Here is a 19,560-nt window from a genome sequence, read left to right on the forward strand (position 1 = left end):
AGCGGGCCACCCCTCCACCCTCACCCCTGAGGACAAGGTGATGACTTTTCCTCCAGGAGGCTCCTCAGGCTTTGGTGGGAATGGTTCCTTCAACATAGGCAGGTAAAAAGCCAGCCCACAAGCCAATCCTGTGGCCTCCAAGGACAAAGGGTGGCAGGATGATCACCTTCAAGGTCATTCAGTAACCCCCACCCCCACAGGGACAGGCCTTCTATTTTTTATTTGTGAACACACAGTAATTCCACAATGGGGGCCCGAGAAGCTTAACACACTGACAGCACCCCGATCTCCAGATTCCCACGTCTACCTGCTTCTGTGACGTCCGACACACATCGCAAACCTTCTGAGGGGGCTGAAACTCCTGATGCCCCAGCTCCCTGCCCCCCACCTCCTGCTCCCCCACCCGCAGTACAGAGCTGCTGAGACCAGGGACGCCAACTCCTGCTCAGTCCCTCTCGCTCCCTACATCCAACTGACCAGGAAGCCTTGCCAGCTCTGCCCTCAGAGCCCATCCCTGTCCACCTTTTGCTCAATTTATTCAAGCCCCTGCTGTCTCCTGCTTGAAGCATCCCCCTCACCTCCTCTTGTAACCCCCGAGGCCTAAGGAAGCTTTGAAAGGGGTCTTCAATCACGGGTCATCTCTCCCCTGCCTCCCTCCCTCCAATGGCCTCCCCCGGAATAAAGCGAAGCTCGCCACAGTGACTCAGCCCCTCAGCCCCACTGGCCTCCCACCCTCCCTTCTCCCCTCGGGTCTGCCTCCTGCCTCGGGGCCCTTACAGGAGATGCAGGGTCCTTCCGGCTCTACTTTTCTTTCGTTTTTGAGACGGAGTTTCACTCTTGTCGCCCAGGCTGGAGTGCAGTGGTGTGATCTCAGCTCACTGCAACCTCCACTTCCTGGGTTCAAGTGATTCTTGTGCCTCAGTCTCCAGAGTAGCTGGGATTACAGGCACCCGCCACCACGCCCAGCTTATTTGTGTATTTGTAGTAGAGACAGGGTTTTGCTATGCTGGCCAGGCTAGTCTTGAACTCCTGACCTCAGGTGATCCACCCGCCTTGGCCTCCCAAAGTGCTAGGATGACAGATATGAGCCACTGTGCCCGGCCCTCTGGCTGTACTTTAATGCCACCCGTTGGCCTCCCCTGGGCACCTACTCGAAGCAGCCCTGGGTCACCTGCCCCTCCTCCCGCCCTGTGGGCACCCACCACCCCACACAGTTGCTGTCATTCTTTGCAGAGCCTCCCACTTGGGAAAGGTGGTCCTGTTTGCTCACTAGCGTCCTGGCCTGGGACCTGTCTCCCTGAGACCATGGGCCCACGGGGCATGGGTGCCTCGGCCTCAGCCACCTCACTCTCTTGGCTCAGCCCAACCCTGGGGAACCTGCTCGGACGCGGATGTGGACACAGACTCACCCCCACTCAGCACCGAGTGCTCCTCCACCATCTTGGTCACGTAGGTGTCGGGGTCCACACAGAAGTCGCTGGACCCCTGGGGTGGGCGCGGGCAAGCAAGAGGGGGTGAGCAAGCTGGGCCTAAAGGGAAGCTCTCGGGGGTAGAACCAGCCCCCAGAGTCTGCTTTCAACTCAGGAGGGTGGACTGTGAATCTGGGGTTACAGGCGGACTGTGCCCATGGTGGGTCCCCAATGCTCTCGGAACCCAGTGTCCGGGAAAGATGGGAAGGGACAGGAGTGTGGCTTCCCCTCGTCCCTCCCCCAGTGCCCAGGTCCAGCAGCCGGGGACCTCACCCCCTCTGCCACTCACCACGGACACAGCCAGCTCCAAGCCCAGTGCGCCCCAGCTGATGACCAGGGCCAGGACTCCCAGCAGGCAGACCCTGGGGCAGAGACAGCCAGTCAGCAGCCTCCAGGCCAGGGTGGGGGCCATGCCACCTGCTGGGCTGCAGGCCAGAAGGCAGGTCCCTGTGCACACCAGGGCTCAGCCCACACACGGGCTGGGGTTCTTTCTATGGCCTGGCCTCAGCCAGAGCTGCCCACAGCCCAGGGCCCAGATGGATCCCTCTCCTGGGTGGGGTGGGGCTCAGAGATCCGAGCTGGAAGCAAGACTGGAAGGCCAGGTGGGTCTCGGGGCCCTGCCCTTCCTGTCCTCCCCCAGGTCCCTCTCCTGAACAGGCAACAGTGTCCACTTTCACGTGGGTCCCCACATCCCGCTACCCCGCTACCCACGTAGCAGCCCAAGGGGCCTGATAACCGCAGCTAGACCAAGCCCTCCTGTGCTGAACCCTCGCTCAGCAACCCGGGACTCAGCGCTCTTGTTATGGCACCAGCCTCTCCCTCATCTGAGGTCTCACCTCACCCACATCTGGCTCCCTTTGATCCAGACACACAGGCCCCCTGTGCATACCCCACTGCAGGTACCCCCCACGGGTCCCCCACATCCCAGTTCAGGCCCCCCAAACACACCCCAGTGCAGGCCCCACACCCCACTGCACACTGTCATCCTTTCTCATCTGTCCAGGCGTCCCTTACTCCCTTGGGTCCCCACTCAATCCCTCCTCTCTCAGGTCTCCTTGGGCACAGTGTGCAGCTGTACTCCCCCAACTCACCCCACTGCAGGCCTGCACACCACCCCGGCTTTTCCTCTCCAGGGTGCTATCATTTCTGGCCCATGCCACGTTTCCCTCATTCGGCTCCTCTGTGGCCTGTGAGTGCCACCTTGGGGGAGGCTGGGTGTTCTCCCATCTCTCCCGGGCCTGGCCCGGGGAGGCACCAGCCATGGCCGTGCGGCTGTGCAGTGAAGGGCAGTGACAACACCTCACCTCCCCCGGAGGAGCTGCCGCTCTCTCTGCCTTCCAAATGAGGAGACCAAGGCCCAGCACCAACAAGCTACCCGACCAAGGTCACCCTCCTGGTAAGCCAGAGCTGGAGCTGGAACCCAGGCTGTCCCAGGGCCAAGGACCGAAGCGGTGGAGGAAGGAGCCCCAGCCTGGTCTCTGGGTGGCCCCGGGCACTCGGAGACCTGGACAGGTTGCTCCAGATTCTGGGCTACAAGTGCCCCACATGCAGACTCTTGAAGGAAATCAAGGGTTGGGGGCAAGTGTGCTGGGATTCTGGCGACAGGGGGACAGGCCACAGGGGGACAGGCTACAGGCATGGAAGGGGAATCTCAGAGCAGGCCCAGTGCAGGGGTTTCCCACTCAGTCCCCACCACAGAGCTTGTGGCTAGGATCTGCCGATGGGGTGAGGAAAGTGGTGCCACGTGCATTGCCCTCCCCCTCTGCTTCGGGCCCACAGGGGGCCAACACTCCCAGACTCACCCCACCAGAATGCCCTTGGAGCTGCGGATGAGGCCAACCAGCACCAGGAGGCAAATGATGACGTCCAGCAGCAGCAGGCCCAAGTAGCCCAGCCACCTGCAGGCACACCTGAGTGTGGGCCAGGGCACAGGGATGCGGGGCCAGGGAGTGGGGCACCAGGGGCCCTCAAGGGGGAGCTGAGGCCAGCAGCCTGGCACCCCAGAGGGCACTCAGAGGGTCTGGGTCATGGGAACTGGTGTCAGTTCTTGAGAAAGGCTCCCATTAGGGGAACTCCAGTCATTGCCTGTGACCTCCAGTGGACCTGGGCCCCCCACCCATCAGACCTCATGTACTAGGTGCTGACAGCAAAACTGGCCCAAGGCGGGTGAGGCTTGCCCAGGTGGGGTTGGGCAGGGAGGAGGGCCTGGCCGCACCTGTACCAGTCGTAGAGATCCACCTGCTCCGCCAGCACCTCCAGCGACACTGCCGTGTTCCTCCAAAAAGGAATGGCAGCCGTGTAGCCCAGTAGCGTCTCCAGCAGGCCCTGCAGGCGCTGTACGGCTCGCAGGGGCTCGGGTCGCCCGGCCAGCTGCCGCTCCAGGGTCTGCAGGCTGGGCTCCGCCGTGTGGTTCAGCCCCACTGCCGTGTCCCACACCTGCGCCGGACCCGCGGGCGTGAGGTTGGGAGCGCGCCCCCCTCGCCCCAGAGGCTGGGCCCTTCCTGCACAGCCCCAGCCCCGGCTGCCCCGCCCAGCCTAGCGCAGACATGGGGTTCCGGAGCGGCAAGAGTGCCCCGGCCCCAACTCCGCGGTCACTCACGCGGTCCTGGACCCCGGCCACCGTGCGGTTGGCGTGACGGAGCGAGTAGGTGGCCCGATGGATGCCGTCACTGGTCTCCCCGTTGCCGTAGAATCCCACGGCGATGCCGGCGCTGGAGAGGGCAGGGGCATGAGGGCGTGGCCTGGAGATGTAGCCCCGCCCCCTTGGGGCCACCCTCTCTGGCCCCGCCCTCTGGCCCCGCCCCACCGTGCTCACCTGCACACCAGCGTGGCGATGATGACACACCAGGCCGTGCAGCAGCAGTCGGCGTCCAGGTGCTCCTCGCTCTTGCGCCGCCGACAGCACAGCCAGAAGGAGTAGAAGAGCAGGAAGAGGAGGTCCAGGGCGAGGCAGGCCAGGGCGGTGGCCCCCAGCAGCAGCAGCGCCTGCGGGTGGGCAGGAAGCGGCGCTGGAGGGGGTAGACCCCCAGCCCAGAGTCCCACGCCCCGCTCCAGTAGGGGACCTGGCGCAGACTCCCATTTAATCCTGTCTCCAGCCCTAGGAGGTGGATCCCATCCCCGACTTGTAGGTGAGGCATGGAGGCTCCCACCACCTCAGTGATGCACCTGGGGTCACCCAGGCCTGGACCCCACACCTGGGACCCCGGTCTCACCATCCTCAAGGCTGCACAGCATCAAGACTCCATAGCCAGTAGGAGGGACCGGGTGGATGGACTCCAGGCCTCTGTGGCTCTGGCAAGGCCACGTGTCCCCTCCCCACCGGGTCCCCAGAGTCCAGGGCAGGTGCTCAGGACATCTGCCCCACCACACCCCAAGGAGAGGCGCTGGATGGAGGTAGCCAGAGGATGTGGGTGACAAATGAGGACCCAGCAGGCTGGTGAGCCAGCATCCTTGCAGCCACAGCCCCACTAGGGAGGTCCCTCCACCTCCCCAAGCCTGGTTTCTCTTCTGTAGAAAGAAGTGCTGCTGAGATGGGCGGGGTGGCTCACATCTGTGATCCCCGCACTTTGGGAGGCTGAGGTGGGCAGATCACCTGAGGTCAGGAGTTTGAGACCAGCCTGGCCAACATGGCAAAACCCTGTCTCTATTAAAAGTACAAAAATTAGCTGGGCGTGGTGGCAGGCACCTGTAATCCCAGCTACTCAGGAGGCTGAGGCAGGAGAATCGCTTGAAACTGGGAGGCAGAAGTTGCAGTGAGTCGAGATTGCGCCACTGCACTCCAGCCTGGGCAACAAGAACGAGACTCCATCTAAAAAAAAAAAAAAAAAAAAAAAGTGCTGCTGCCCCCCTGAAGAAGCGAAGCCCTGGGGAGGGGCTGCCGGCATCAGCTCCTGTCCTCACCCCCAGCCTGAGACAGTTCCAGGACCCCAGGGCCTGTCCCCATCTCAGGCCCAGAACTCTTCTACCTCAGTCCTGGCAGGATCCCACACCCCAGCTGTAGTGCTGAGGTTTTCAGGTCTGGTAGGGAAACGGGGAGTTTGTGGGGGACTGAACCCCCTCTTGCTGACCATGAAAGTGTTTCTGAGGGGTGAACATGGATGAGGCCCCATCAGGGGTCTGATCCTGTCTGGGGTCTGTGCACTGAGAAGCCACCTCTCACTGCCCATGGAGTCCCCCCACGCTGGCTGAGACGGCGGGGCTGACCCCACACTGCTACGGTCACTGGCCAGGGCTGTCCCAGTGGACACCACCCACACAGGCTGCATACAGGCACCGCACCGGACACACAGCCCTGTCTGGCTCCAAGCATGGCCTTCCGGTGTGGCTCTCCCCAGGTCTCTGAACACAAAGGACAGACCACAGAACAGACACCAGAGCTCCCCTGTCCCGAGGCCAGGAGACCCGCACAGGAAGTGGCTAATTTGATGCAACAGTGACATTTCCTGAACACCCGCTGTGGGGAGGGAAGGTAACGTGGCCCCAGAGCTGTTCCTTCTCCTGGCACCGCACTCAATCTGCCTGGCCAAGTGCTCTCACCCCATTTCATCCACAGGGAAACTGGGCTTCAGAGAAGTTACAGAGAAAGCACACAGGCCCTGCAACCCCAGGTCCCCGGGTTCAGCATAGCCCTGACCCCGGCTCAGCCCTCCGGAACCTCCACACACTTCCCGTGCCAGGGTGAAGGATGGGGAGCTGACACAGGGCTGTGCCTCATCGTGGGGCTAGGGACCACCCGGAGGCTAACTCGGGGGTGCCCACTAGGGGTGTCAGCAGCTGGGGCCCTCAGTGTTGGGGGTGGCCACCAGGCACACCTGCACTGCCCTAACTGGCACTGCTGCACAGAAACGCCTCCCTCCCCACATCTCAACGCTTCAGCAATGTGGCCCTCTGGGGCCCCAGCCTCGGGAGCTGCTGGGGCGGATCGTCCCCTGCCTGGCCCCCCTTGGGATGAGAGGCTCAGCCACAGTGGGCACTGGGACTGCTGCTGGATCTCCCAGGAGATGGTTGCCAGGCAGTGGGAGGATGGCGTGTCCTGCCCTCCAGGAAGTCGGCCGACACCCACACTCGAAGGCGGCCTTTCCACCTCCACCTGGCCAGGGAGGCGCTGACCAGCCCAGCACACCCAGAAATGAGCTGCCATGGTCCAAAGCCACGCTGGTGTGTACACGGCTGCCCAGCAGCCAGCAATCTGGGCACTGCAGAGCACTGGGGGCGGGCACCGTCCCACTCCTTCAGCCATGCACAAGTGCCTACCGCCCCTGCAATGGCAGGAGGACTGCTGGGCCGAGCCCACCCCCACCCTCTGGGAGCAGGCCCCGGCGCTGGCACCAGAGCCACTGAAACTGAATCAGCTCAGGGTGGTCTCATGGTCCCAGGGAGCTCAGGTCACAGAGGCCTCAGGGCCCAGGAGGGCTTACCCAAGGTCACACAGGGAGGCAGAGACAGAGCAGTCACCTGCGGGGGGGGGGGGGGGCTCACATTAACAGTGCCAGCACCGTGCCCAGGCTCCGCACACACGTTAGGGAGCCTGGAAAAGCCACGCTCTGGGGCTCCCTGGCCTATGTAGGGCTGGGCATGGAGTGGAGGTGCTGACCCCACCAGCTGTGACTGCAGGCCCTGCCAGTACCCTCCCCATAGCTCAGAGGCCAAGGGCAGAACAGACCTGTGGGGGCAGCTGACCATGCCCCCAGGGACCAGAGCTCCACGGGACCCAGGCCCACATCTGCATGTCCGTCCACAGGGCCTCCCCTGGGCTCCCATGGCCTGGGGGCCATGTCAACCAGCCACATCTTGACCCTGGGCTGGCCAGACTCCTCCAGTGAACCCTCCCTCTGCTCTCTCCACTTGCAGAGGCCTCCGCAGTCCCTGGCTGGGGTCACCCTCGCTCCCCCGACCCTGTGCTCACGTGGGACACGACTCGAGAGCCTGTCCGTACTGCACCCCACATTCGGGACTCACAGCTTCGCAGGGAGACTCCTGCTGGGGTGAGGAGCTGGGGACTGGAAGAGCAGGTCAATTCCAGACACGCATTACACAGAGCCCAAACACGTACCAGGCTATGACCTCCGCAGCCACCGGCCTGGCATGTCCACCCGGAGTTCGGGGCATCAGCATACATCAAAGGGCTTCCAGGCCCAGATCACTTCCTCGGCGGCGCCAGAGCCACCCACTCCCACTTGCCAGATGAGAAAACGGAGGCAGAGCGAGATAAGCCCTGGCCAAACAGGATCTGGGTGAGGCAAGTCCATCCCTCAGATGGCAGTTCCCTGGTGCGGAGGGCTGACATCCTGGGGCGGCGGGCAGGGGGTGCCCATGGCTGGTGGGGAGAGGCTGCTAGGCACCAGGCACCCTTGCCCTTGGGGCCCGCCTGCAGGGTGGTGAGGTGACACAGGCACTCAACATCATCATAAGTAAACTGTGAAGCCTGCTGGAAGGTGAGAGACGCTGAGAAAAAACAGAAAAGGCAGCACAGGAGCTGGAGTACCGGGGAGTCTACGATTTTTTTTTTTTTTTTTTGAGATGGAATTTCACTCGTGTTGCCCAGGCTGGAGTGCAGTGGTGGGATCTTGGCTCACTGAAACCTCTGCCTCCCGGGTTCAAGCCATTCTCCTGCCTCAGCCCTCTGAGTAGCTGGGATTACAGGCACCTGCCACCAATGCCCGGCTAATTTTGTATTTTTAGTAGAGATGGGGGTTTCACCATGTTGGCCAGGGTGGTCTCGAACTCCTGACCTCAGGTGATCCACCCACCTCAGCCTCCCACAGTGCTGGGATTATAGGTGTGAGCCACCACACCCGGCCCAAGTCTATGATTAAAAAAAAAAAAAAAAAAAAATTATTTTAGAGACAGGGTCTTGCTCTGTGGCCCAGGCTGGAGTGCAGTGGCACGATCACAGCTCACTGTAGCCTCAACCTCCTGGGCTTAAGTGATCCTCCTGCCTCAGCCTCTCAAGTAGCTCGGACACAGGCACATATCACCACAACTGGCCAATTTTCTTTTTCTCTTTCTTTTCTTTTCTTTTTCCTTCCTTCTTTCCTTCCTTCCTTCCTTCCTTCCTTCCTTCCTTCCTTCCTTCCTTTTTTTTTTTTTGAGACAGTCTCTGTCACCCAGGCTGGAGTGCAGTGGCGTGATCTCGGCTCACTAAAACCTCTACCTCTCAGATTCAAGCGAGTCTCCTACCTTAGCCTCCTGAGTAGCTGGGACTATAGGAATGCGCCAACACACCTGGCTAATTTTTGTATTTTTAGTAGAGATGAGGAGTTCACCATGTTGGCCAGCCTGGTCTTGAACTCCTGACCTCAGGTGATCTGCCATCTCGGTCCCCCAAAGTGCTGGGATTACAGGCGTGAGTCACTGTGCTTGGCCTCTGTCCTAATTTTTTTTTAATTTTTTTGTAAAGACAGAGTCTGGCTATGTTGCCCAGGCTGGTCTTGAACTTCTGGGCTCAAGCAATCCAGCTGCCTTGGCCTCCCAAAGTGCTGGATTACAGGTGTGAGCACTGCGATTGATTGTCTGAGGCAGCTTTCTCTTGTTCTTGTCCGGATGGGGCCAGCTGTAAAGAGAGCCTCACTCCTCAGCCCCCGGGGCCCAGAGGCCAGGCTTCGGGGCCTGCGCCGGGACAGCCTTACTTGGCTTCCCCCAACTGAGGAAGGAGATGGCGCCTCCCTCAAAGGGAGGCCACTTGGGCTGCCTGGGTCCCAGCCCACCATGCAGAGCCTGTCCTCGCCTGCTGTGCAGAGCCCGGGTGTCAGGGTGCCCAGCAAACCGGGCAGCTACTTCATCCCACCTCAGAGCCCTGGCACCCAGCGCGCCAGGCCTGAGCCCAGCTGTCTGCGGGGAGTGTGCCGTGGCCAGCCTGACCTCTGCACCCACTTCCCGAAGCCAGATTCCCAGCAGACAGTCTCCTGCAGGGCACCGGGCCAGCAGCATTCCTATGGTGGCCCAACCACCTCTCTCCACCGGGCTGGTGGCCCCTCTGCCCCTCCCTGGCCCATTCAGAGAAAGAATGGGAACTGTCTGATCAGCAGCTGGGCTCTGACCAAATGGAATTTTCCGTCTGTGGTGGAAGTGATGTAAGGGCTCGGTCAGGCGAGGCGAAAGCTGCACGTTGGGCTCCACAGAGCACGTGGGGAGGACTCAACTGCCACGCACGCGCCAAGGGGGCTGGAGGCGACCCCCTCCTGCAGCCTCAGTCCCCCTGTCCCCACCCTAGGGCTCCTGGTCTCGGCCCTGGGTCACCCCCTCCTTCTCCAGGCCCCTGCAGCCCCACAGCCACAGACGGCATCCACGGGGGATGCCCCCTCCCACCATGAGCTCAGACTCCCCCCACTGCCCTGCAGCCCCCAAAATGCAGCCCCCAAAACCCCACCAACTCTGGAAACACCCAGCCAGCCAGAGAGCCAGGGCCTGAAGCCTTACTGTGTCCCAGATCAGGCTGCTACTGATAGGATTCCAGTACACCCCGGGCCACAGCAAGACCTCCCTGGCCTGGCAGGGACGCCTGGGGCAGTGGCTGGAGAGGAGCAGGCAGGGCGGGGGTGTGGCTCGGGGCAGGGCTCTATGGCCTCTACACCCAGGCATATGCTGCCCCTGGGCCTGGAGCCTTCCTCTTCAGGGAACCCCCACTGTCCCCAGACATGGGCCATCTCCTCCAGGATGTCCCCAGGATATCAGAGACCCAGGCCCAAACCCAGCACTGCAGCCTTTGCTCTGTGTGAACCTCGGCTCCCACACTTGGACCCGCACTTGTAGGGCGAGACCCCCAAAACCTGGCCGCCTGCACAGGTGGGTGGCCCCGACCCAGACCTGCTTGGAGAGGGGAGGGCCCAGTGAGCCACAAGGCCTTAGGACGGCCCGCAGGGCAGGAGGCTTGGGGAGAGGATGTGCATGACCAGCTGCGAGGCCTGTGCCCCATGCCTGCCGCGGCCTCCCAGCCATGCCCACTCTGCCTCCAGGCTCTGTCTGGACGTGACTCTCATCAGCCCCGCAGACACAGGCACCCCCCCCACGCAATGCCAGGCTCAGCGCCAGCACAGGCCATACCACACCAGGCTGCCGAGGCAGGAGGGCCGTGCATGACGGCAGGGCAGGGCACACTGCCTGCCATCGCTGGGCATCCTGGTGGCTCCCGGAGCACCTGGTGGTGGGACCTGGGCCTGCAGTGTATGAGGAAGCATGCCACTCAGGGGAGGGTGTACAGCAAGTCAGGGCCAGCCTGTGGAACACACGCCCCCTCAACACACAGGCGGCCACTCAACAGGCGCACCCCTGGGAGCAGGTCACGGACCCACACGCCACTCTGTCCCACCAACCTGTGGGCTACCATGGCGCATGGCTGGGCTGAGGATGCCCTGGCCCACTGGGAGGTGCCCACAGGGACTCTGATGAGCAGTTTGGCCTAATGCAGCCCCCAACCCCAGCCACAGGCAGTGGCCACGATTCTACCACCCTGCCACTCCAGCCACAGGCAGTGGCCATGATTCCACCACCCTGCCACTCCAGCCACAGGCAGTGGCCACGATTCCCGCCACCCTGCCACTCCAGCCACAGGCAGTGGCCACAATTCTGCCATCCTGCCACTCCAGCCACAGGGGCTCGCTCCTTGGCTGGACACTGCTGCGGGTATGCCCTGAGCAGGAAGGAAAGTGAAGACATAGGGCTGGCATCCTGGAGCCATGCTGCTAGGCACCGAGAGTTCAGGGAGGGGCCCACAGTCCACAGTCACACAGCGGGGGCGGGTGAGCCTGGCAGGCCAGGCAGTGTGACCACAGCTGAGGACGATGGCTGCCTGTGGCACTGGGAGGGACCAGCGAGCCCCAGGGATGCAGCTGTGGGGCACAGTGAGCAGGGATGGCAGGAGAAGCAGCCCCCAGTGGCCAGAGAAGGGGTGGGCAGAAGGTGGGTTCCAGCCCTGCTCAGCCCTGCCCCGCCCCTCATGCCAGCTCCATGTGGAAGTGACACAGCTTGGAGGAGGGAAAGGGACAGGCTCCACAGAGGCCAAGCACGAAGGCCACTGAGGGGCCGGAACCCCGCCAGAGGCGCCGGCATGTGACAGACACACAATATGATAACGGCCACACACCCTGACTGCAGTGGGGACAGAGTCACCTCCAGTTTCCTGGATGAGGATGGAGTCCCCACACTGACGGCCGTGGTCCTGGCTGGGCTCTGGGCTAATTGGGAGCATCAGCTTTGAGGGTGTCTTAGCAGCAGCCTGCGCTGGGTGCTGGGGCCCAGGCTTGGACAGACAGCCCAGCCCCGCTAGGTGGGGGCTCCCCTGTGCCCACAGTGCCGGCCCTGTGAGCTCGGAGGCTGTGGGAGGCAGGAAGAGGAACGAGGTGGTCACTGAAACTCCCGCTGTGGAGAGCATCGCGGGCACCACAACAGGTGGGGAGGGCACTCTTGGCCCGGGGACAGTGTCAGCCACGTCCTGGCACAGGATCCAGGCGGCAGACGTCTGCTGCGTGCTGAAGATCCACTGGCAGCAGGGACCAGCGAGGCCCTGGCCTGAGCCTGTGCGTGTGACAGCAGCACGGGGCTCCGGGAGGATGTGGCAGGCAGACAGGAGAGGTGGGAATGGGAGGGGAGTGACCTCCACTTGCCTCCATGGATACCGAACTCCAGCCCTGGAACTGCCAAGGCCCCTCCTCCAGAGGAAGTGACAAGGTTTGGGGGTGTCTGAGAGGCTGGCTGGGGTCCCACACTCCAATGCACACTGAGGGGTTCTGGCCCCCAGCACCGTGAGAACCCGCCAGGTGTCCTGGGTCAGGGTCAGGAAAGGGGCGGGATCCCTATGGCCAAGCCTTGTTTGGGGAGGTCAGGGTGGGCTCGGTGTGTGCGAGCCACTACCACCGCCCCTGTGTCGGGGGCCCCCCACCGGGAAGTGGGTCCCCCCACCTTTGCCTCGTGGGTCACCTTGCACAAGTGGGGGCTCCAGGGTCACAGCCTTTGGCTAGGCCACAGCCCCCCACGCGGCCAAGCTGCACACGTGGCCCCAGCCCCCACCCGTAGCACACTCGGCCCAGGCTCCCAGCGATGCCGGCCCAAAATTAAAAACAGATTTTCCACCAGGCTGGGCTTGGGTTTCACGCATTCCATGACGGTGAGCTCCTGGCCGTGCCTGGAGGACATGCAGCCAGCAGCGGCCACGTGGGAGCCGGGGTCAGGGCCAACTTTGTGTCCCTGTCCCCAACTCCTGAGGTCCGAGGTCCAGGCTGCCAGGCTGCACATGGCACCACACCCACTGCCCCACGCCCCCCGGGGCTTCCTCCAGGCTGGCCCTCACCCTCCAGGAATGGCCTGGAAGGAGGCCAGAGAGGCAGCCCTTGGGCTGAGGTTCAGAGCTGTTCCTGCCATCTCCCTACAGGCCAGGCCCCTGCCCTGCACCCTGCAGCCGGGGGACCCCAGCTCTCCCGCCGCCCACGCCTGTCCTCCCCCTTGTGCAGGGAACAGACACCAAAGAACTGCAGCAAGCGTGTCTATTTTGGTCCCCGCGCTCCGACACATCTCCCAGCGTGATACCCAGAAAATCCCCTGCTCTCTCCGCTTGTCTGCAGGCCCCTGCACCAGCCTCCTGAGGACCGGGCTCCAGGCCTCAGACCCAGCCAGGAGCTGCCAGACTGGAGTCCCATCTCCGGGCTTGGCTCCCTACCAGGGAGAGGCAGCCCAGAGGGCACAGCCCAACCCCAGATGCAGGGCTGCAGGGCTCAGAGCTGGGTGTACCCCAGAACTTCGGGAGTGCTCCTCCATGATGGCCAGGAACCCAGCCAGTGTGCATGGGCCCGAGGGGGCAGAGCGGGTAGGGGCACCGTGGCTGGCACCCTCCTCAGAGACCGAAGGCACTGGCACTCTGTGGGTGGCCCGGCCTCCTCCCACACCCTCGGCCAACATGGGCCTGGCCCAGCCACAGTGGGTGCTGCCCCACGGGACTCAGGTCTCAGCCAGCCTCCCTAGACTGTGAGAAGCCCCCTCGGACGGTGTGAGGCCCAGCACAGGGCCCAGGTGAGCTCCCTGCAGACCCCAGCGGTGGGCCTGGGTATTGGAGACCCTCCTGTGACCCTTCCACACCCACCATCCACCCGCTGTCACATGCCAATTCCCCACTGGCTGCGTCAGGTACTTCCCATGTCCTTGACCCCAGGCCCCTGGCTGCAGACTCAGTTCCTCTTCTCTAGCGGAGGCCTCAGCAGAACTGACGGTGGGGCAGGTGGGGGAAGTGTAGATGCCCCTGAGCCCCCCAAACCTGCACCCCTGGGCCCACGAACTGCACTGATGCCGTGTCCACTGGGAGGGATGGAGCTGGGCTGCAGCTGGAGCCCGTGCCCCGTCTTCGGGCCCCTGATGCTGGCCAGCCCCCATTTCTGTTTATGTTGGGGACACAGTGTCCACCTCCCAGGGCCACTGGGTGGCTCCCCAGGAAAAATGCTTTAGAAACAAGCAGCACGGGCGTCCGGGAAGAGCCGCTGTGGCCTGGGGAACCAAGCTGCAGGGTTCCCCGCTCCCCCAGAGCCTGACCAAGAGCCCCCGGCTGGGGGTCAGGGTGGCTGACGCTGCGCATCCCTTAGACGGGACCGGCCGGCAGGGCCCTGCCCAGGGGTCAGGGGAGGAAGAAGGGTCACTGTGGAGATGCCCGGAAGAGGGGCCCTAGAGCTGGCCCTCAAGTCTCAGGCGAGTGGGGGGCAGGCGGGGGTCCCACACACACAGACTGGAGTGGCCCCTGGTGCTGCTGGAACCGGGGAGATGGGGGAGCCAGCACCCTGAGCAAGAATTACTACCCCAACATTCATGCACACCTAGGAAAAGCCGTGAAGACCTCGGGGACTTCTAGAGGGTCCAGGCTGCACTCTAAGGAAGGGACTTGAGAACGAGTCTCCCGGGGACAGAGGTGACCAGAGCACCCTCAGAACCACAAAACCAGGTGCCCAAATACAGGAACCCTTGATGCGGACAGCAGCCAGGCCAAGGGTGGCCTGACACCCACCCCCCAGCAGGTCCAGGGCCCACAGTTTCACACCCCCTGGTCAAAAGGCAAGCTCGGCCAGAGGCTCCCCAGGAATGCAGACGCCGGCCAAGATGGAAATCCTGTGTGGACTGGGACCAGCCATTACGGGCTTCCTGCCCACCCCCCAATGCAGGGTCCCGTTCGCTGCACCCCCCAGCCTAGCTCCTCAGCTCCTGTCCATTCAGGGATTGCTCCTGAAGCTTCCGCCCAGCTCCCTGGGGGCCTCCGTGTCTGGCCCGCTTCTGTCACCCGCAACTACAGAGTCCTTCCTGGCACCGTGGACACTGGACAAGCATCTGGAACCAAAGGCCCCATACAGAGTCCAAAGTACGGGACATGCCAAAAGCAATAGGATTCCAGTTCTCAGGGACACCCACCCTACAGCTTTATGCGCTTTGGACTGAACCCAGCTGGAGGGACACTTCTGTCTCACGCTCTTGCCTTTTCCCCAAATGTTCCATGAACGTGCGCTGCTTTCGTAAACCACAAGACAGGCGACCAACAGTGCTGTTTTAACCAGAGCTAATTTCCTTCTGATGAGTGGGGAGGATGATAACAGGCCAGCCCTGCCCCGGGGAACTGCCCTCCAGGCTGCGACTGGGCATGAGGCTGAGCTCGCCTCGTGGCGGCACAGAGGTGCTGTGCTCCTAGGAGCCGGGCTCCCAGCTCTGCTAGGAGAACACTGGCCCTACTCCCAGAGCTCAGATCCCCTCTGAGTGGCCATCCAGCCTGGGCTGGCACAGCGCCTGGCACAGAGGGCTTACCAGTTCCTGAGGCAGCACATTCCTCGTGCAGCATCAGACCAGATCGACCCTCCAGCATGTGGGCTGAGGCCTCTCCCTGAGGCTCAAGCTTCTCTCTGCCTCAAGGCCTTTGCACATGCTGTTCCTTAGCCTGGAAGTTCTTCCCCACAGCCTCCGCGTGCTGACCTCAGTCTTATCATTAGGGTCTCGACAGAAACATCTGGACACTCCAGGCTCTAGTGGAAAACAGGCCCCCCACGCTAGGCAAACCTGAGGCAGGGCCTACTATCTGCCCTGGAAGGCAGATGTTCCAGTGAAACCATCACCTGCCAGGGCTAGCATGGCCCATGGAGGAATCAGAAAGCAGCAGGCTAATCCTAACTCTCTGACTGTCGGCAGCCGGGCTTGCAACCTCCATGGCAGGCCAGTGAACACCACCTCCTACAGGAAGCCTTCCCTGACCACTGGGCTCCCACCATCCGGGTTCGGAATCCACCACAGGCCATAGCTGTTCTCCTGCATCTGGCCTGCCCTGAGCTGGAGGAGACAGTGAGCCCCAGAGAGAGGCTGAGGTCAGTGAGCATGAACTTGATCCCTGCCTGAGGACACAGGGTCACGAAGAGCTGGTGGGAGCTGAGCAGGCAGGCCTCCCCCCGAATAAAGCCCAGGATGGCGGCTGGACCACCAAAGGTCACGCAGGAAGAAGCGACAGAGTGAGGGTGCGGGTCTGCGACGCTCTAGTTGAAGAGAAGGCTCTGCTGCTCTCAAGGGCCCCTGCCTGGGGCCAGAACAGCCAGACCCACTGGACATTCAGGACTCACTATGCAGCAGTGACTGGCCCCAGGCCACGCCATGGGCCTCAGGCCCAGCCCTGCCAGCTCGGCTGTGGGGCCACCAGGGAGTCTCAGGCCTCCTGTGGACTTCCAAATCCCCACTGTGAACAACAGCCCCCCCATTCACTCAGATGCCCAGGCAACGCGGGAGCCCCCCTCGACAGTCACTGGCTGGGCAGCTGCACAGAGCCGACCCCCGATGCCTCTCTACCCCCTGCCTTCCCATAGATCCCTCAGCCCCCATGGGCTCCTAATCCCACGGTCACACCCCCAGCGGCAAGGCAGCCGTTGGGGAAGCGGGGAGCCTGACACTCCAGGCTGACCGGGGCTCCTTGGGAGGCCAGAGGAGGGGCCTGCAGCAGGGCTGTGGTTCCACCACTTACTCACTATGTGATTCGGAGCCTCAGTTTGCTAATCTGTATGATGGACGACTCTCCCCATCTCCTGGGGCTGTGGGAAAAGTGACTGCCGACAGGCAGTCCCACGCAGGGCCTTGAAACAGGACCTGGCCCTGGTCCCTCCAGGGGCTCTCACCAGGGTTCCCAACAGCAGACCACGGGGACCAGAAATAGCAAAGGACAAAGGCCAGTCCCCTGTGCCACACCCCCAACTCCCAACACCAGGCCCCACCTCCTCTCCATCCCCCGCCCCAATAACCACAGGGCAGATGCCCCCTCCCCAGCAGGGCACACCCCAGGTTGGGGCAGCACACAGACAGCTAAGAGGGAGCCCTCGGTCAGGATGGGTGAGGGGTCCACTCCCCACCACAGCCAGCAACTCCTCACCAGGGAAGGCAGGAAGGGGTGCCTGCCACAGCCCAGGCCCACCCACTGCCCACCCTCCCAGGAAGGGGACTCCTGGCCCTTGCCTCCCAGGGGCGTCCCTACACAGGAGGCATGGCCAGCCCAGATTCAGGATGAGGCGATGAAGGCTTAGAGATACCAAGCAGTTGTCCAAAAGCACCAGTACTCGAAGGGCAGGGGCAGGACACACGCCAGGACCAGCTCACACCACAGCCCCTCGCCCAGAGCCGGGAGTGGAGGCGGCGGGGGATGGAGGCAGGCCGGTTTCCACGTCGTGAATTATTCAGTGGCTAATTCTGCTTCGTGGAGATGAGGCAGGAGAGAGAGTGAGTCAGAGCCCTCCCACAGCAGAGCAGAGCGCAGGGCAGGGGAGGAAACAGGGCAGAAGCCAGGGCCTCCCAGGGCCACAGCACCCTGCTGGGAGGCCAGGCAGGCCAGGCTGAGTGGAGGGGCCTGGCCACTGCCCCGAGACTCTCTTGGGCTGCAGACATCATCGCCCCTCACTCCCTCTCACTGCCTGTCTCGAATCTGGGAATGCAAGCACCCTGGAGGGCTGGAGGGAAGTCCAACTGTGGCTGGCAGCTCAGGCAGGTAGCAGCCCAAGGGACAGCAGGAAACAGCCACCTCCCATGCCCCAGGGCTGCCCTGAAGCTTCAGAACTAACAAATGGACCAAACCCTCAGGGCAGAGAACTTTCCAAAGTGAAGCACACCCTCCTTGCAGCTTCAACAGAGTCCTCCAGGGACAAGTGACAAAGCTGTCAGCATGGAAGAAGTTCCAGAAGTTCCTGAATGTGCATTGCCCCCACACTGAACGGTCCCCCAGGGCTGGGCTTCTAGAACGCAGGCGTGAGATTTTATACCAATCCTTCCGCCTCCCTCCTCCCTGCTGTGTCTGGGCGTGCCTGGGCCGATCCCTCGCCCCCTTCCTCATCTGTTAGGAAACGTCATCGGCTCGGCTGGGGGCCCTGGGTGCAAGTGAGCCGGAGGCTGGGAGCAGTGGGCTCCCAGGTGCCCTGCTCCTCCACTTCCGCCTCCCTCCGCTGGATGCGGGAGGACACAGACAACGCAGTTCTGAAGAGTCCAGGTGCTAGGCTGCCCGTGGAATACCGGATTCCCAAGCCATTTTGATAAGCAAAGCCGTTCCCACCCCACCATGGGGCTCTGCCATGATCCGTCCAGAGAGAAACTCCCGGTGACCGGGGACCCTGGTCACGGGGCTTCTGGAATCCGGATATCTAGGCAGGAAGGAAATGCCCACAGCTTGGTCCCCTGCCCCGAACTCAAATAACAGTAGCTTGGCAATGGGGGTGGTGCTGGGGCCTGGCATGATGCCAAGCTAAGGGCTCCCCTGGGAGAGGGCTGCAAAGGGTCCCCCGCCACCCCCCAGCTCTGCCTGGGCTCAGCCGCTTCCAGCCTCCCTGCCTGAGGCCCACGGTGCTTCCCTGCCACCATGCCTCCCTCCCTCCCTCCAGGGTTACAGGCAGCCTGGTCTCCCATGGCCACACATGGCACCCAGTGTACATCCCACAGCCTGACCGCCAAGCAGGGGGTCATTACCGGCCACAGAGGGCTGGCAGCGGCCCAGGCCATTCACCCACTGGAAGCCTGTGTGGGATTCCCCAGTCGGGGGTGAGTGGGCGAGGAGTCTCTGCCTGCCTGCACCCAATGTGCTCAGGCGCTTACCCGCTCTGATCTCAGAGCCTGGGGGTCATCTGGGGAGGGGTCTCTGCTGGGACACAGCACCAGGCTGCCCCCAGTGATGGTGGAGAGGCCCTCCACTGGCCAAGGGGGCTCACGGAGGGGGGAGAGGCAGTTCCATGAAACCCCAGGGGCCTTAGTGACACAGAAGAGAAGGCCAGCATCGGGAGGGGGGTCATGGACCCTCAATGGGGGTTGGAGGGTATTTAGACCCTTGAAGAGGAGGCCATGACTCTGGAGGTAGAGGTCCTAGGACTCAGAAGGGACCCTCGAGAAGCAAGGAGGCCAAGACCTGCGAGGAGGAGGTGGTCGTGACCCTGGATGGGGGGGATGAGGGGTCCTTAGGCCCTCGGGGAGGGGGGCCGTGACCCTGGGAGGGGAGGGGGCCGTGACCTGGGGGCCCTGACCCCGCGACCCCGAGGGGCCCGTGTCACCTGCTGGTAGTCGGCGTCCTCGGGCCGGAACTGGCTGCTGGTGGCCTCCCAGCTCAGGTCGAAGTGGGGCAGCCGGTGCAGGAGGCTCACCCACCAGGGCGCCGCGTAGCTGACCCCGGCCATGGCGGGGCCCGGCCGCCTCCGGATGCGCGCGGCCTGCGCGGGGCTCCCTTGCTGGCCCGGGGCGCGGGCTTCAGGGACCCGCCGACCCCCGCCTGGCCGCCCGCATCATCCGCGCGCTCCTGGGCCCGGCCCGGCCCGGCTCGGCCCGGCTCGGCCCAGCTCGGCTGCGCTCGGCTCCGCTCGGCCGCCCGCGCCCGCCGCCTCTTTGTTCGCCGCCGCCGCCGCCGCCCCCTCCGCGCCTCCGCCCGTCCGCCCGCCGGCCCCGCCCCCGAGCCTCCATTGGCCCGCCGCCCGCCAGCCCAGCCCCCGCGCGCCCCGCCCTCTTCCCCGCCTCTTATCCACCATTGGCCTATCCCCCGCCGATCCCGCCCCACATTGTGCCCCGCCCGTTCGCTCCTGCACCTCTATTGGTCCTTTTACCTGATGGTTTTGCCCCTCCACTCACATGCCCGCCC

At 63.3% G+C, this 19,560-nt stretch overlaps 1 protein-coding gene across 2 annotated transcripts in view; it reads right to left on the reverse strand.

The window, feature by feature from the left end:
- The window catches only part of TTYH3 (tweety family member 3), a 34,990-nt gene extending 15,674 nt beyond the window's left edge, over positions 1-19,316 (reverse strand). For both annotated transcript variants that reach the window (XM_025379908.1, XM_025379907.1), the window contains exons 1-7: positions 18,983-19,316; positions 4,285-4,454; positions 4,069-4,180; positions 3,685-3,905; positions 3,272-3,367; positions 1,759-1,831; positions 1,410-1,485 (exon numbers count right to left, since the gene is read on the reverse strand). In XM_025379908.1, the coding sequence (XP_025235693.1) occupies positions 1,410-1,485; positions 1,759-1,831; positions 3,272-3,367; positions 3,685-3,905; positions 4,069-4,180; positions 4,285-4,454; positions 18,983-19,105 (871 nt within the window). In that variant the 5' untranslated portion in view covers positions 19,106-19,316. The remainder of the gene's footprint in view (positions 1-1,409; positions 1,486-1,758; positions 1,832-3,271; positions 3,368-3,684; positions 3,906-4,068; positions 4,181-4,284; positions 4,455-18,982) is intronic.
- Positions 19,317-19,560: the final 244 nt, after the last annotated feature.

The sequence above is a fragment of the Theropithecus gelada genome, chromosome 3 (genome assembly GCF_003255815.1).
Source record: "Theropithecus gelada isolate Dixy chromosome 3, Tgel_1.0, whole genome shotgun sequence".
Classification (NCBI taxonomy): Eukaryota; Metazoa; Chordata; class Mammalia; order Primates; family Cercopithecidae; genus Theropithecus; species Theropithecus gelada.